Below are 17649 nucleotides of genomic sequence, written 5' to 3'. Positions count from 1 at the left end.
TCTATTTAATCTCTTAAATTAAACTCAAGGCAATACGACATCTCCAAATTAATTTAGATTAATTTATGACCTTCGTGGCTCTTCCCGCCTCCCACCCAAGGATGATAAACTTTATAAGATGATAGCTACGATTTCGTTTCCTAAATTAATTAAGGAAATTGCAATTAGTAATTAAAATAGACTTTAATACTGAACCTAGTCGCTTTTTTACTTTCGACATATCAGCTTCGTAAAATACATGTATGTACAATAGCCGCGGATGTATTTATTAACCTTTTGTATATGGGTTATTACTGACTAGTATATTTTAGAGATTTATATTAACCGAACAATATATTTCCTGACAAAAATTATACAGTACTTTCTCTGCTTTGGAAGTTTTCAGCTATATTTTACTTATTTTAATATTTATATATTTATCTGTTTACTGTTTAAAAACAAATAGGTTACAATTCGTAAATAAGTGACGTTAATTCGTGTTAGTTAATATTAAGGTTAAGTAGTTATATTTAAATATCTCACCGGTAATATTAATCACATTTAGATATTCCTTAAATTGATAACAAAATAAACAAACTCTGTTGTAATAATTAAGGTTTTAAAGTAAAAGTAAACTAAACCGGGGTCTTACAAACAAACCTTACAGACTTAAATATTAAGCATAAATAATGGGCTTCAACGTTGACAACACAATGCGGAATTTGCCATTGTATACACGTTCTTTCACGTGATAATGTTGTTTTAAAACAAAATGATGACTGATACTTAATAATCTCTAAACAATTGTCTCGTCTAACCGTTCAAGTTCCTCTTCCTTCAACTCGTTCTTTTTCGTTATATTCCTCTTGACAACCGTATCAGCTACTATATACTTCTGGCTTGTTTTTGCTTCCGACGTATCCCGTGTCTCTTTGGACCTGAATCTTTTGGCTGGCCCAACTAAGCACGAATCGCAAAAATCGCACTTTTTCAAGGTAGTTAATAAAACGGACACTAAAATCAAAGTGGCACCCAGTAAACTATGCCACGTTGGTATTTCACCTACCAACATGACTTGGAAGATGTAAGTGAAGAGGACGGAGCTGGTTTTAATGACGCTTAACCTGCCCGCCTTGACTAGCTTACCGGCGAAAACTTGAAGGGCGTTTGTGATGATTTGACACGCGCCACCAAGTAATAGTAATAGAGAGTCCCTACCGCAATGGGGTAGACGGTAATCGCTAGACATAACCATTAACAAGACTGAGACAATAGTGAAGACAATCGCGGCGAATATTATAACTATTCCCGTTGGTGTTTTTTGAAGCTTCCTCACTGATAACGCTTGAATTGTCGTAAAAATGCAGGAGCAAATCGCCAATAAGGTCCCGATCCAAGCACCTTCGCGGTTATGACCCTTACCGAACAGCCACGTGGGTTTTGTTATGATAACCGCACCAACAGCCACGGTAATCGCGCTGAGACCTTGCACGAATCCAAACTTTTCTTTCAGCACAAAATACGCCGCGACTGTAGAGAAAATGGGCGTGGCGCAACTAATGACGTAAACGTCCGCGCTGGGTAAGAAACCCAAGGCGTAGTAGACAAAGAACAAGGAAGCCGCCGAGGCCAATCCGTGCCCGATATTGATGGCTACTTCGCCACGAACCCAAGCATCACCTATGGTCGTCCACGTTAGCACCACGATAATTGTGAAGACAACAAAGTGTTCCAGGGAACGAACAAGGAGAATCATTGGCGTTGAGATGTCTTGAATCATGGCAGCGGTTAGCAAGTGCAAAGGTGACCCGGCTGAAGATAGGAAGGCGCAGTACACCCCCAGGAATTTACTCTTGTAAATACTTTGGACGCATCCTGTTCGAACCTCTTTCTCTGACGGTTGACCCTCCATTTTGTAGGACTACCTAGAGAGATATATTTCAAATAAAACGCTACATTTTCTGATAAAAAAATCAACGAAGAAGACGTGCTCAGCCTCTTACTGATTCGTTACGTAAACAACGACGAATGCGCGTGGGTTAACCTTTTTTTTTATTTTATAAAAGTAATTAAACCTTGCCCGGAATTAGAACGACGCGACGCTTGTTCAAACAATAAATTACCGAACTTTCAACCTTCGTCAGGGCAATGTAACAACATCGTGCGTGCAAAACCCTTATAAGCGACTGTAGCCTTCAACCTACATTGACTTGTGTATAGTTTATAAATCGGAGAAAGCGAATGACCCACTTATTTTTTTATAATATCAGTAGATTATAAATGAAACACGTACATACCACTGTGGCTTAGACCACCAGAATTAATTCCTTTATAAGAAATAGCATTTCCTCGTAAATCAAACAAACTTCCAGGCGTAAATAGCAAAGGCTATACTAAAGGAATATTTTTTCCCATTCTTCTGTATGTTAATTCAACGGAGCCCGGTTTTCGAATGGAACGAAATGCAATGAAAACTCAAGGCGTTTTTTTTATGTAATATATTTTAAGACTTGTATTCAAAGGAACAGTATACTATCACTATCTCTCTCAATATTATAAATGAATAGAAGTCATGGTTCGAAAAAAACCATATCGTATTATAAGATTATAACTCGTGGGGCTGAAGGCTATGGCTGATAATAATAAAAAAAAATGTATATATAAATATAAATTGCGTATGTTTGGGGCCAATTATTTGAAGGGATAGTGTCATAGTATATTTGTATTTGAGGACCTTTTAAGATAGTGGTCACGTAAAGTTTCTTTACTGAAACGTCTGGAACTTGACCTTCAAGATTGGTACTTTTTGTGTTCGTGTAGTTAATTATTTCGCCACAGACACGTACTTGTAATTATAGCCATAATACTTTTACATTTTAAAGAGCTAAGTTGATGGGGTTGTCTGTAATCTGCTTGCCTTAAGGAAGTTGGGAATCTTGTTTCTTAAACGCCTAAATCTCCCTCGGTTTTTTTAGGGAACTGTTGCTGGTTTTTAGCCACATCGTAGTGTACAAGATGAGGCTCTCAGTTTTTAAAAATAAGGAGGGTTTCGTGCACGAAAATATAATTTTTAGAACAGTACATTTTTAAGTACATGTAGGCAGGATTAATGATTAGCCACATTCTGGGCAGTTTTACGTTATTTCGTTTCAATGCTGGTAAAGTTTTCTGAACCTCTATGTAATTGTTGAAGTGCCATGATGAAGCGTTTTTGTTGTATTTTTAAGATAAATATACTTTCAACAGTTGGGAAGTATTTTATTGCGTTCTAGAATGCAGATGTAATAGAGAAAGGTTGTATTTTGTCATGTAATAGTAGTTTCGTATAAATGTATATTTTCTGGTTTTTTTTTATACTCATACCAAATTTGAACTTAACAGTTTTATATTCTACCACTAGAAACGAAGTATTTTTATTTTAAACGTACAACCGCTAAGGTTTTAACTTGAGGCAATAATTAATAATTAAACTATGGCTTTGTATCGCTTTAACTATAATCAGGGTTCAAACAACTTTTGGAAAACAAATTTCCCTGAGATTTACTTTCCTGGGTTTTCCAGGTTTTTCCCGTATATGGAGTATCCTATGAAGCAAATCTTAACATAATCAAAGGGCATCCCCGTATCTCTAATATAACCAGAGTTATGAGCCTCCAAAGTATACTGTAATGTTAATCCTATGGAGGGTATGTTCATGAACAATTTGCTTAATTACTCGGCCCCTGTTTGACGCAAATTTCCCTGATTTCTCTGAATTTTACTAAAAATTCTAAATTTCCCTGAGTTTTCCCTGAGGTTTTTGTCAACTATTCATGTCCCTGATTTTCCCTGTTTTCCAGGTTTGTATGAACCCTGTATAATGTTTCCCATCAATTATGCGTTCCATCGTGGTTAGATTTAATGACAGTTGGTGTTTATTACTATTACTTAGTTTAATTCGTGACACTTTTTGAACTGATGGGATCAACGAACATAAGGTTTAAAAGTAATGAGGCCATGAGAGTTGTAACGCTAAAAATTCCTATTTCTAAGAATAAGCTTGTGGGCATGTCAATTCCACGAAAATATATAATTGTTACCTCCCTGCAAAAATTCTATTCCGGATAGATTTTGTAGATAAACCAATTTCGGACTTTCTCGGCCAAAGAAGTTCGAAACCGCTCTTTCAAATCCCAACAGTCATAAACCCATATCCTTAAGTCATTAGTCCTTATCTTTCCCTTACTCAAAGCGAGAAGCGTTCTCCCTCCAGCTTCCCTAGAACGAATTTTGACAATCTTTCTTATTCATTTATTTCACTAAAAAGTATTGAGAGTTGCCTTTAACCTACGTACCAGTAAAATAGAATTGGTAAATGCATTGTTGCTTATATGTATATATGTATATAGTACGGGTGCGCTTGGTCCGCCTAATTGGTAGCAGGACCAAGATAAAATCTATTCGGTGTGTGTGTGTGTGTGCGGGCGCGCTTTACCTATAGAAAGCTGAACTTTCTTGGAAAGGACAATCCGACCGGCGGTAGAGAAAAAGATGAAAGAGGAGCAACGATGACTTCCTTTTAACCCATTAAGGGCATGGAAGTGGCGCCTTCGAAAAGAGACGACGATATTACTCTCGGGGACGCGGGGTCCCAAAGACTTGAGGGAGAATAAAAGATAGAACAGAGAGACCCACGATTTTGAAGAGGAGAGCTGGTCTCTGGACGTCCCGGACTGAGGTCTAAACTTTATAACCGAGATCGCCAAAAAACCAACTCGCCAATGTTTCGGTTCGCTATGGTTGTTATTTAATAAAAACTCTTCATCTCCCGCGCCGAATACCGCGCATCAAAAAGACTCTATTAAAAGAGCTCGGACGATTAAAATAATCGGTTTTACGCAGACGCAGTGTTCAGCACCGCGCGCGACGACCGCCGCCGCCGCCAAATATGATCACGTGACGTTGACTTTTATTCATTTTACTATTATGTTATTATATTATTTTATTAGTGTCATTATTATTATATTTAAATATGTTCCTTAAGAACATGCATGCCAATTTGTATATTAATTTGTATGGTCATGACCTTAGCAACATTTTTAGTTTGTTTGACTAAAGTAAAAGGTACCGTCCTATTGGTAACTCTCAATACCGTCTTAAATTAATTTATCTTACCTCCTATAAAATCATCCCCTAGACAAACTGACTTTATCTTAATATTACCTACGCTTCCTGAAATGAGTAAGGTAGCGAAAAACCCGGATAGCCTAATCCTTTTTCCTTCGTACTTTTGTAGTGGATTGACATGTTAGTTAAATTTAATCTATTATTTCTTATGACCGTTACACAATTCGCTACAAACTGGGGGTCCGTCCGGGATTTAATGTTAATTAAACTAAGAATTAAATACTTATGAAGCTAAATTAAAAAAATTAAAAAAAATCTCAATATATTCAGGGTGCCATGTGTTATTTTTATTAGTTTGTTCGTTGATTGGTTGGTTTTCATTTTGGCATTTCCAGGATACTGTTGTAGATTGACAATTTTGCAAGGAAGTTAATAGTATTTTATAATTGGTTTTATTGAACGTCTCTGGTCTCTATGCACCCTCTGCTAGATCGTAATTTTATTATTATTTTATGGTAAACTCGCCTAATGAGTGAAACGAATCCCTACTCTAGATTTAGCAAAGAAGACACATTATTGTGCAAGGAATCTCGCAGTGAGCGTTATAGAAATAGACAATTAGTTGATATGGCTTTCGTAGCGCGTAGTAACCCCTCTTCCAGGAATAATTCCCCTGTCAGATCTACGAGTCCGAATCAAATCGTAGGAAATAGACCTGTCACCCCACCGGTCACCTCTAGCAGCGTAACCAATATTACTTCAGTATCGGGAAACGTCTCCCAGGCAACCCCTAACCCTGTTATTACGACTACTACTAATACTCAGGTAACCGTTAGTAATACTATCCCCATTATGACTAGTAATAGTACTCAGAGTGGTACTAGCCCGAATGTTACCGTTACCCCTTCGGGTAGTGGGAATAACGCCCCAGGTACTAATCCGATACCTGGCGACGTATTAAATTTAATAATGGCCCAATTAAATCAACAAGCGGCCGAACAGCAAAGGCTTAATTTATTATTGACGCAATTATTAGGTGCTCAGACTCAAAATTCGAGTACCCCTGCGCCTAGCGTTGTAGGTGCAGTATTACCGAACCCCCCGGCACCGCCGCTATGCCCTAGCTCATCATCTCGCCAATCTTTGCTGGTCACAAATAGTCTTTCGAACCAAATTCAAGCGACTACACCCCCACAAATTAATTCTAATCCTCCCCCCTTGGGTGTCGCGACTAATTTGAATGTAGTTCCAAATAATGTAAGCGGGCAAGCCCCTTCCTTAACTCCCCAATCTCAAGGACCAACGGTAGTAAATGCTGGTTCAATAGCAGGCGCCAACCAAGTTATGGCCCCTATCGTCTATTCAACACCGTTGCCCCCTATGTCTTATTCAGGGAACCCGACTGATTCGGGCCCTAAAGAATTTTTGAAGAGAGCTAAGCAATTGCGCTACGCTCATGATGTAACAGACCAATATTTTCTTCAAAAATTTATAGCCCCCGCTCTTCACGGCCCAGCATTTGATTATTTTATAGAAAATGAACCGTTTGAAACTTTTGCCCAATTTGAGGAGGGTTTGAAAGCAAAATTTGAAAGAAAAGGGCAAGACGAGATAATTAAAGGAAAAATTTATGATAAAAGGCAAAAGCCCCTAGAAAGTGTCTCCGATTATGTCGAGAGCTTACAAAAATTGTTTAATCAATTAAACAAACCCATGAGGGAGGAAAAACAAATTAAAGTTATTCGATTTGGGCTAAGGGATAGTATCCAAAAACATTTAGTTGTTAAAGACAAGTATGTCAGTGTTCGTGAACTACTGGATGACGCAATGGGCGTCGAAAGAATTGTAAGAAGGGAAGGTCGCGAGCAAAGCGACTCTAACCCCCCTACCAGTAGAAGTTTAGCCCAGGGCAATAGTGGAAATTTCAATAGGCCATCCCCTCAGGCGAACCATCGCTCTTCGCAGGGTCGCCCTAGTAGCTATAACGGCCGGACAATTCCTCCCACGGGAAGATCTATGAATTATAATGCAGGTCCCAATAATAATAGTAATAATTATCGGCAAAATAATTTTCAGAACCGTACAAATAATTCCAGTGGCCAAGTAAACAATCGCTCCCGTAATCCTAATGTTAATCGAGTGGCCCCTAATTCCGGTCCCTATTTTAACCCGAATGTCACTTGCCATGGTTGCGGAGAAGTTGGCCATGTGCGCCCCTATTGTCCGCTAATATTAAATGGTCAAACCCCGGTTTCGGGAAACGGAAATCGAGGCGACGTAGAAAGTGCCAACTCGGCCGCGTCTGCGCCGCCCTCTCAACAAATGTAAAATCTAAACAAACTAGCACGGGGAATGAGCCATCAGGGCCATCTGGTAAAACGAATGATTTGCCAGAAAACCGAAATTTCTTACACATATTTTTAGGCTCTGTCCCGTGCCTAGCTTTAATTGATAATGGTTCTACTCACACTTTAATTCGTACCGATTTAAAACCCCTATTAGAACAACAAGGTTTTGTAACTACCAACAAAAATTTTGCTTTAGCTCAACCAGATTCCACCTTATTAGCCACGCAGGGTACCGTTAGAGTTCCATTTTGTATTCCCCGGAAACAAGTTAGTTTCGAAGCCGCTTATGTCTCCAATATTCCATACCAATGTATATTAGGTCGGGATTTCTTAGGAAATGTGGGTATGATTGTTGACTTCGGTCAAAATAATTTTTGGTATCCAGAAAGTAGTAAGGATAAAATCGATTTTGCCCCCATTTTTGGCAGTAAGGGCAGTATTTTTAGTTTGTCATCCACTCCCGATCTTAGTGCTCACATTGATGAAGAAGGCATAACAAAGGCCCTCGACGAAGCTCCATTAGATGCGGATAAGAAATCGACACTAAGTTCCTTAGTAAACCAATATAAATCCATATTTTCTTTAATACCCGGTAAAACCCATAAAGTTGAACATTATATAGACGTAGGTAATAGCTTACCTCTCGCTTCACCCCCTTATAGATACTCCCCTATAAAACGCTCCATTATAGATAAAATAATCGACGAAATGTTAATGTTAGACTTAATTGAGCCCTCCGATAGTCCGTGGGCCGCTCCGAGCGTTTTAATTTGTAAACCTCCTCGTGCTCCTCGCTTATGCCAGGACTACCGAAATTTAAATTCCGTTACTCGCAAAGACGCCTATCCTCTCCCTAGGATAGACGATATCCTCGAATCTCTCCATAAACCCAAATACATAACCACGTTGGATATGCGCAGTGGTTACTGGCAGGTCCCTTTACACGCGGCTCACCGCGATATTGCTTCTTTTGTTACCCACAGAGGTCTTTTTAGACCTAAAGTGTTAATGTTTGGACTGTCCAACGCCCCTGCTACTTTCCAACGTATGGTTAACAATATTTTCGGTGATTTGTTTAATTCCGGCGTATGCGCGTATCTAGATGATTTGATCATCGCTTCATCCGACTTCGAGACTCATATAAACACTCTCGGAAAAGTTTTTGAGCGTATTTTAAGTTCTGGTTTAACAGTTAAAGCATCCAAGACCCAATTTTGTAGACAGGAATGTCGGGTATTAGGCCATGTAGTTAGTTACGATGGTATAAAAGTAGACAGTGAGAAAACGGATTCGATAAGCAATTATCCGACCCCCAAAAATATTAAACAACTCCGTAGATTTCTTGGTATGGCGTCCTATTATAGAAGATTTATTAAAGATTTTTCAAAAATAGCCAGCCCTCTTAATTCTTTATTACAAATTAATACTACCTGGAGTTGGGGAGAAGCTCAAGAATCCGCTTTCAATACTCTGAAACGCCATCTTACATCAGCCCCCATTCTTAGTTCGCCTGATTATAGATACCCTTTCGTTATCCACTGTGACGCGTCCAATGTTGGCGTGGGTGCAGTGTTATCACAAGTTATTGATGGCAGAAAGCATGTCATTCAATACGCGAGCAAATCACTTAATGACACTCAGAAACAATATTCCACGACGGAAAAAGAGTGTTTAGCCATTAAGTTTGGAATAGACACGTTTCGACCTTACGTAGAAGGCACGAAATTTGATATTTATACTGATCATAGTGCGCTCAAATGGCTTCTCACCGCACCTGACCCTACGGGAAAGTTCGCAAGGTGGAACGCCCATTTGCAATCTTTTAATTTTGATGTACACCATGTACCCGGGAAGAACAATGCTGTCGCTGATTTTCTATCCAGAATCTCAGAAGATTCTGATCCCCCTAACCTTAGTCCCGCAGGTCAAGTTTCGACCATTTCTGGCAGTAACCCTGATAGTCGCCCAGTTCTGTATGATAATGCTGAGATTATTAGTGCCCAAATTAAAGACCCTAAATTAGGTCCGTTGTTAATTTATTTAAGACAAGGTTATTTACCCGACAATAAAGAGTTGCGGGAATATATAGAAAAGGCAGCCCCCCGGTGCGACATTAGAAAAGACATTTTATACTACGACACTAAGAAGAGTACCCACGGATGGGACTCTTACAAAATTTTTGTTCCCGATGCTTTGAAAGCACGGATTCTATATTTGAGTCACGACATTCCATCAGCCGGTCATTTTGGTGTAAGAAAAACAATAAAACGTATTCAGAGCCAGTTTACCTGGGAAGGACTCACGCTAGACGTGATGAAATACTGCGGCTCTTGTTCGGTCTGTCAAAAACACAAAATACCGAGACAATTACCTGCCGGTCTGATGAAGTGTAGTGACGTAACGGAGCCCTTTTCCACGATATCAATCGATTTAAAAGGCCCGTATTGTCGTAGTAAGCGGGGATATAAATATATCCTCGTGATCACCTGTCTCCTGACTAAATGGGTCGAAGTGTTTCCCCTCCGGTCAGCAACCACGAAACCCATCGTGAAACATTTAATTGATGATGTGTTTACACGTTTTGGATTACCATCCACGGTTGTTAGTGATAATGGTAAAGTTTTTGTTTCAAAGATTTTCGCCAGAGTTTTCGAAAACTTGGGTATAAAGCAACGCTATACGTCGTTGTACCACCCTCAAGAAAACCCGGTAGAAAGATCGAATCAAGTTTTAGGGACCATGATTGCCTCCTATGTCACAAATAATCACCAGGATTGGGATTTATATCTACAGCAATACGCTATGGCAATAAGGAGTGCAATTCATGAGTCCACGGGATTCAGTCCCGCTGAGTTAATGTTCGGCCGCGAAATTCGAACGGCCTGTAATGTAATTGCCCCTCAAAATCAGGTTGCGGATTTAGTTGATTGTGATGACGCCACTCAGTTCTATGGTTTCAACCTTTTTCCAAAAGTACAAAAAGCTTTGGAAATTGCGTACGATAACATCAAAAAGGCTCAAGTTAGGCAGAAAGCCAACTATGACAAACGCCATAGAGACTTTGAATTGGACGAAGGAGAATTAGTTCTTAAGCGAACCCATCACCTATCGAACGCAGCTTCCAATTTTGTTGGTAAGCTTGCGGAAAATTATGAAGGCCCTTATAAAATAGCTAAAAAGCTAAGCTCTAGGACTTACAAATTAGAGAATATGGAGACGAAAAAGTTACTCTTTGGAACGTACCATATTTCTCAGCTAAAACCTTTCAAAGAGCGTAAGGAATTAACCCTTCAGGATAGCGATTTTGATGCGTCTCTGGCAGTAACTAATGATAGTGAGCTAGACGACGAAAATTTTGTAGCGCTCCCTGCGGAATCCGTTAGTGATAAACCAGTGGACAATTTAGTATCCGATTTAACAAAGTCCCAAGCAGAATCTGACATAGATGAGCCGGTTGACGATTCGGAACCAATTTTTAAAGGTCGAGTGTTACGACCCAGGGATCCCGTAACTGGAAAGGTCATATCTAAAGTGTGATTTACGGACCAGTTACAATATTATTTTTAGGCGCGATTTTGTTGTTATTTCGAAATAATTCTTTTTATAAAGTGCACTTGTATATATTGAGATATCTCCAATGTTAATTTTTTTTCATTACACGCGTATAACCTACTGTTCAATTTTTTTTTCAATCCATACGCATAACTTACTGTTGATTTTTAATGTTTATACCACACTAAAGAGTAGTTTTTCAATGTTCGTATTTTAAAATGTTAATATCAAACTCAAAGTCAATTTATCAATGTTAATATCAAACTAAAAGTTCATTTTTCAATGTTAAAATATCAGTTCGATCGAGGACGTTCGAAGCCAGTTTGGGGGGTATTGTAACGCTAAAAATTCCTATTTCTAAGAATAAGCTTGTGGGCATGTCAATTCCACGAAAATATATAATTGTTACCTCCCTGCAAAAATTCTATTCCGGATAGATTTTGTAGATAAACCAATTTCGGACTTTCTCGGCCAAAGAAGTTCGAAACCGCTCTTTCAAATCCCAACAGTCATAAACCCATATCCTTAAGTCATTAGTCCTTATCTTTCCCTTACTCAAAGCGAGAAGCGTTCTCCCTCCAGCTTCCCTAGAACGAATTTTGACAATCTTTCTTATTCATTTATTTCACTAAAAAGTATTGAGAGTTGCCTTTAACCTACGTACCAGTAAAATAGAATTGGTAAATGCATTGTTGCTTATATGTATATATGTATATAGTACGGGTGCGCTTGGTCCGCCTAATTGGTAGCAGGACCAAGATAAAATCTATTCGGTGTGTGTGTGTGTGTGCGGGCGCGCTTTACCTATAGAAAGCTGAACTTTCTTGGAAAGGACAATCCGACCGGCGGTAGAGAAAAAGATGAAAGAGGAGCAACGATGACTTCCTTTTAACCCATTAAGGGCATGGAAGTGGCGCCTTCGAAAAGAGACGACGATATTACTCTCGGGGACGCGGGGTCCCAAAGACTTGAGGGAGAATAAAAGATAGAACAGAGAGACCCACGATTTTGAAGAGGAGAGCTGGTCTCTGGACGTCCCGGACTGAGGTCTAAACTTTATAACCGAGATCGCCAAAAAACCAACTCGCCAATGTTTCGGTTCGCTATGGTTGTTATTTAATAAAAACTCTTCATCTCCCGCGCCGAATACCGCGCATCAAAAAGACTCTATTAAAAGAGCTCGGACGATTAAAATAATCGGTTTTACGCAGACGCAGTGTTCAGCACCGCGCGCGACGACCGCCGCCGCCGCCAAATATGATCACGTGACGTTGACTTTTATTCATTTTACTATTATGTTATTATATTATTTTATTAGTGTCATTATTATTATATTTAAATATGTTCCTTAAGAACATGCATGCCAATTTGTATATTAATTTGTATGGTCATGACCTTAGCAACATTTTTAGTTTGTTTGACTAAAGTAAAAGGTACCGTCCTATTGGTAACTCTCAATACCGTCTTAAATTAATTTATCTTACCTCCTATAAAATCATCCCCTAGACAAACTGACTTTATCTTAATATTACCTACGCTTCCTGAAATGAGTAAGGTAGCGAAAAACCCGGATAGCCTAATCCTTTTTCCTTCGTACTTTTGTAGTGGATTGACATGTTAGTTAAATTTAATCTATTATTTCTTATGACCGTTACACAATTCGCTACAGAGTAATTGAAAAAAAAATAATAATAAAATAACAACAATATAAAAAACACATTTAATGACTCTTACTTTTATAAATATGAAAGCTGTTTCTTCACAAAGCACTTTTCACATAGCGACAAAATGAATTCTAAACTCACGTCCGTCCCTTTTTGCGTTTCACACGTGAATGATTTCTCTGTTGTTAGGCTTAGTTCAGTCGCCCCCTACCTTTTGATGAAAATATACAGCGTTCGCGTATAAATGTACGAACTATAAATTGTTTTCTTTTTTTCCTTGTTAGGGCGGAAAAACGAATAACAGCTATCATAATCAAGGAAAAAAAATTATGAAATAATATATTGGCCCATTATTTAAATTTTATATAATTTTTTATTAATTTAATTATTCTACATTAAACGAGAATTTCAAGGGAATTGTGGTTGGATATGGGGAATTATAATTTAACATCAATAGAAAAACAGACGATTTCTCAAAATGATTGTCGTAATTTTATGTATCAATTTGACATTTTCGGTCTCTCTTTACCACGATTTTGATAATATTTTGCGTAAATAATTTATTTAATTTAATCTAGGGTTGATGAACTTTTTTTTATATTTTAAACACTAAAGCAGAGATAATTTGCGTACAAAACAGCGTCTAATATTTCAATATATTTTAATACTGAGTATCAGGCGCTTATCACCAGTTTGTTGTTGAGATTCAATTAACTTGTAATAAATTTACATAATTTTCGATGGGTTTTTCTTTTGCCGCGGTTTTATTTGGGTCGAGTAGTCGATATTACGTATATGAAAGGAATATACTTATTCGGTTCAAAACAATACTGGGGTTACTATTAAATATTTTAATAAATATATAAATTAAAGCAACATTTCATTGCCCATAAAAAAGTATAAATGTAATTATAAGCTGCCTAGAATATAATCGCTTATCATTTGGCTCTTACTAATTTTTTTTATATCGCTTCAGGCACTCGCAGTTTGAGTTTTTTTATTATTATCTTAATCTTATATCACATTTCCAAACGATTATCCAAGAATATCACGTCAAGGCGTCATCGTGACCTTGAAGGTAGAGTTCAAGGTCACCACGAATGCCTTATCTATCTTTTAAAGTAAAGTTTCGTCGATCTTAACTACTCTAGTTAGTCTTTTTGGTTTTTTCCGGCATTTAACGGTGGTTGCTAATAAGGACAGTAATATAAGAGAAGCTCCAACGACACTGTGCCAAGTTGGTATCAGTCCCAGGATCCATATTTGAAAAATGTACGTGAAGAAGATGGAACTGGATCGAATGACGGAAAGTTGTCCGGCTTTGATTAGTTTGCCGGCGTGGACGGTCAAGGCGTTAGTGATCATCGCGGTTACGCCTCCCACTAGGCACAGGATAATTGGATAACCGCAACTCGGATACCGGAAGTCGTTGTAGAAAAAGAGGCATGCCAGAGTTCCGGAAGCGCAAAAGAAACTGTCGACCAGGACAACGGCTGATGTATCCGTGATTTGTAGTTTACGAGAGAAGAGTATTTGGAAAGCGAGGAAGAGACAGGATATGACGGACAAGGTGGTCCCGCTTAAGACGTCCTCCGTTGAGTTACCGCCAACCTCCCCGAAAAGCCAGTTGGGTTTTGATATGAAAACCGCACCAATTACCACGGCAACAGCGCCAACACCTTTTATAATTATTTAAGTTATGAAGGATTTTGGCCATCGTGCCTATAAAGGCCAACTACGTTCATGGAACTGGATGTTAATGGTGGGAACCATACAAGGTCTAATTGCTGACAACACAACCCAGGCAAATGAAAATTTCAGCAAAACCATCGAACCAAAATGAAAACAAAACCAAACAACAACAACGGAAAAGTGTGAAACCATTTACGTAAAGAAAGTCGTGCCAAACCAAAATCTCGAACCAAAAACGTGCCAAAATATCAGAATATTACCTTGGGCGACTCCGAACTTCTCCTTCAAGAAGATATAGCCGCCCAGGGTGGCGAATAATGGCGAACTGGAGCTGATAGCGTAGACATCCGCTGTTGGCAGTTTGGTTTGGGCGTAGTAATAAGTTGCCATGGAAATTGATTGCGATACCGCCCGACAGATAACGTAGAGAAACTCTTCCTTGACGAAGATACTCGATAACTTCCCGTTCTTGGCGACGATGACGTAGAAAAAGGCGATTTGTTGAACCGAACGCACCAAAAGAATCATCATCGGATTCACCTCCGTGATGAGGGCCGCCGTTAAGTACGTGAATGGTGAAATGGTGGAAGCCACGAAAGCGCAGTACACGCCCAAAAATGGACTGACGAGTATTTTACCCGTGATGCTCCGTGGTTTGGGCATCATGTCGCTTAATTGGAAAGTTTCGATGATGGTCATTGACTCCGAGGACTTGCCAACTGGTACGATTGTCACAACCGACATTTTGTTGCTTGACTAGAATGCTTTTAAATACTGGTACGGAGTTTTTTGCTCGTCGTCTACGGTCCTGATTCAAACATTTAAATGACTCAAAGCGTGTTCGTGTTATGAAAACAGCTGCGACAATGCTGTTCGTGTTTTTTTTTCTTAACCATACACATTAATTCTATGGGAAAGCATCTTGGCGGAATTTGTTTATATTTACTTATTATTACTACAGGGAGCCCAGCGGTCCTATAATTCCTATAGAATCCTATATTTATGAACCTGTCCCATATTATCCTATAATTTCCTGAAAGGTCTTATGATATCGTATATTTTTGACTTAGTCGAAGTTTAGCATCAAATTTAACTAAATTTAGCTCTTATTTTCTAGATCACATTTGCCTAGATACCGAAATGGCGGAGCTCGCTTGGTATTTTTATATATTATATTTTAATTACGTTTCTCTTTTCAAAGTAAAATCCATTTTGCTATTTTTTAGATGATTTTACCACATAGTTTAAGCCAAAATAGTATTATACAGGGTGTTTCTGAAAAGTCCATCAATAATGAAGGAGCGTGTTTATTGGGATATTTTGAGTCGAAAATGTTCTATGACATTTCGCCGTCCGAGCCACTGTTTTCGAGTTATGATTTGAATTAAATTACAGTTGCATTTCAATTTTATAATTAAATTTAAGGGGTCATACGTAAATTACGCCAATTCCAACTTGAAAACAGTGGCTCGGACGGAAAATAGTCATAGAACATTTTCGACTCAAAATATTCCAATAAACACGCTCCTTCATTATTGATGGACTTTTCAAAAACACCCTGTATATGAGAATTTTTAGTCCTATATTTTCCAATAAAACACATTGTTTCTCCTATAAAATCCTATAATTACGGAAAAACATTCCTATTTTTCCTATGAGGAATTTAAATTTTTGGCTGGGCTCCCTGAATTCTTGGTAAATTTTTTAAATAACTTTTATGAGTAAAAACATTCGACTGAATTTGAATTTGGCAAAATATATTTTGGAAAATACTGCCACAAGTGTGATCGCTGCCTACGTTAATCATTAACGTAAGCAGCAGTGTGACACACGATCCCTTAATTCCTTAAAACCGATAGTTATAAAAAATTTTGACATATTTTTAATTCAGTGAAAATTGTTGCCAAAAATGTTTTCTTGTTGAAATTAAACTAGACCTTTAATGGCATAATTATTTAAAGCAACCGCCTCATAGTAACAGGAAAATGTTTTGAAAAAAAAAAGCTATACGTATAAATTATACAATAAATTTTTTCCTCTTATAACACGTGCTTGGCTATTTATATATAGTCTGCGGTCATAGTAACGGGAAATTTTTTTTATGTTGGCTTACCTTGAAATTCCCAGTCAATGTAGACGCCTTTAAATTCCCACGACTATTAAATTATAATTAATACTAAATTTAAATTTACCCATTAAAATAATTAACGCTACTAAAAAGGAAGAATAATTATTAACTATATTTTGATACATTTTGGTAAAGGGGCCTCTATGAAATTTTCCAACGCATTTTTCGACTTCGGGCCTCCATTTCAGAAGGCTTACAAAGTGACTGTATGTCTGCGGGGTCGATACCTTTTTTAAAAAAAAATAACTAATCCATATGGTTTACATTAACTAGCGACATCGTTTCGCGCAAATTTTCTTTAGTTAAATTCGCGTATTTAATTTATTTAAATTGCTTTAATTTCTTCGATTAATAAACTGCCTTTTTCAATATATATATATAAAATTTTCCTGATCTATGATGCGCCAACACATACACGTCGGCTTGTTTACCGTAGAGATGTCAGGTTGACTCTGGTTTTCGAATAGCGTAGGCTTTGTGAATATAGCTAGATGTCTGGCATTCACGAATTTTAAATTATTAAAAGAAAAACATTTGTTTATTTTGTAAATGTAAATGTAAATGTAAATGTTAAAGGAGAAGCTCAGGTAAATAATTAGAATTTAATTAGTTTTAGAAAACAGATTGGTTAGGCTAAGTGGTATCTGCTAGCCCGAACCTCTTACCCTTACCTCTATCAGCCTGTGAGAATTCAACCAATCCCGTAGGGGTAAGGGGTTCTGGCTAGCAGACGACACTAAACCAATGGTGGATGGCGCAGTAGTCCTCGTTTTTAAGGCAAATTAAGTGCTAATTATTTTGTAATAAGAGATCATTTTTATTTTTTTAATATTTTTCCATTTATATTTTAAGGTATAATGTTATGTTACATGGACTTTTCCTTTAACTTACTAAAGCAGTAGCAAGAATTAATTCGCGTTACTAAGAATATGGGAACGTAGCTTTAAACTCGTCTGAAAATTGTTCATTCGAAGATGAAATGGATTTCAGACTTGAAGTACGCGAGGACGCGTTTAGTATCTTTATGTTCTTAGAAACGCGAATGAATTGTGACAATATTTGTCTAGAATTTCGAAGGACATTTTTGATTAAAACTGGCGAATGTTGTCATTTTGTGGAAAACATGTTTCGCCTCTTTCTAAATTAAATTTATAATTAAGTTTCACTTGATTCCCAAGAA

The 17649-nt window shown here is 37.8% G+C and overlaps 1 protein-coding gene and 1 long non-coding RNA gene across 5 annotated transcripts in view; one reads left to right on the top strand and one right to left on the bottom strand.

The window, feature by feature from the left end:
- LOC149625024 (uncharacterized) overlaps positions 1-17649 on the top strand; it is a 29821-nt gene that overhangs the window by 4159 nt on the left and 8013 nt on the right. The gene's annotated exons all lie outside the window — the stretch shown is intronic.
- Positions 2-16656, bottom strand: LOC149625026 (solute carrier family 35 member G1-like). 4 transcript variants are annotated; one of them, XM_089851789.1, is made up of 3 exons: positions 16455-16656; positions 14602-15149; positions 12736-14328 (listed from the first exon to the last, which is right to left on the bottom strand). In XM_089851789.1, the coding sequence occupies exons 2-3, from the start codon at positions 15083-15085 to the stop codon at positions 13766-13768; spliced, it is 1047 nt and encodes a 348-aa protein (XP_089707915.1). In that variant the 5' UTR covers positions 15086-15149; positions 16455-16656; the 3' UTR covers positions 12736-13765. The 4 variants fall into 4 exon arrangements, with proteins under 4 accessions (XP_089707914.1, XP_089707913.1, XP_089707915.1 ...); XM_089851788.1 differs by lacking the exons at positions 12736-14328; positions 14602-15149 and adding an exon at positions 2-1904; XM_089851787.1 differs by lacking the exons at positions 14602-15149; positions 16455-16656 and adding an exon at positions 2-1904 and having other exon boundaries at positions 12720-13764.

This window comes from Phalangium opilio, unplaced genomic scaffold (assembly GCF_054372755.1).
Source record: "Phalangium opilio isolate 3A_F unplaced genomic scaffold, DU_Popi_V2 ptg000105l_1, whole genome shotgun sequence".
In the NCBI taxonomy this organism is placed as follows: domain Eukaryota; kingdom Metazoa; phylum Arthropoda; class Arachnida; order Opiliones; family Phalangiidae; genus Phalangium; species Phalangium opilio.
The sequence above is the reverse complement of the archived record's forward strand: the minus strand, read 5'-3'. Positions and strand labels throughout refer to the sequence as shown.

What these genes read in the sequence shown, in the direction of transcription:
- LOC149625026 (XM_089851788.1), bottom strand. Translation starts at nt 1,891, where the DNA reads ATGGAGGGTCAACCGTCAGAGAAAGAGGTTCGAACAGGATGCGTCCAA.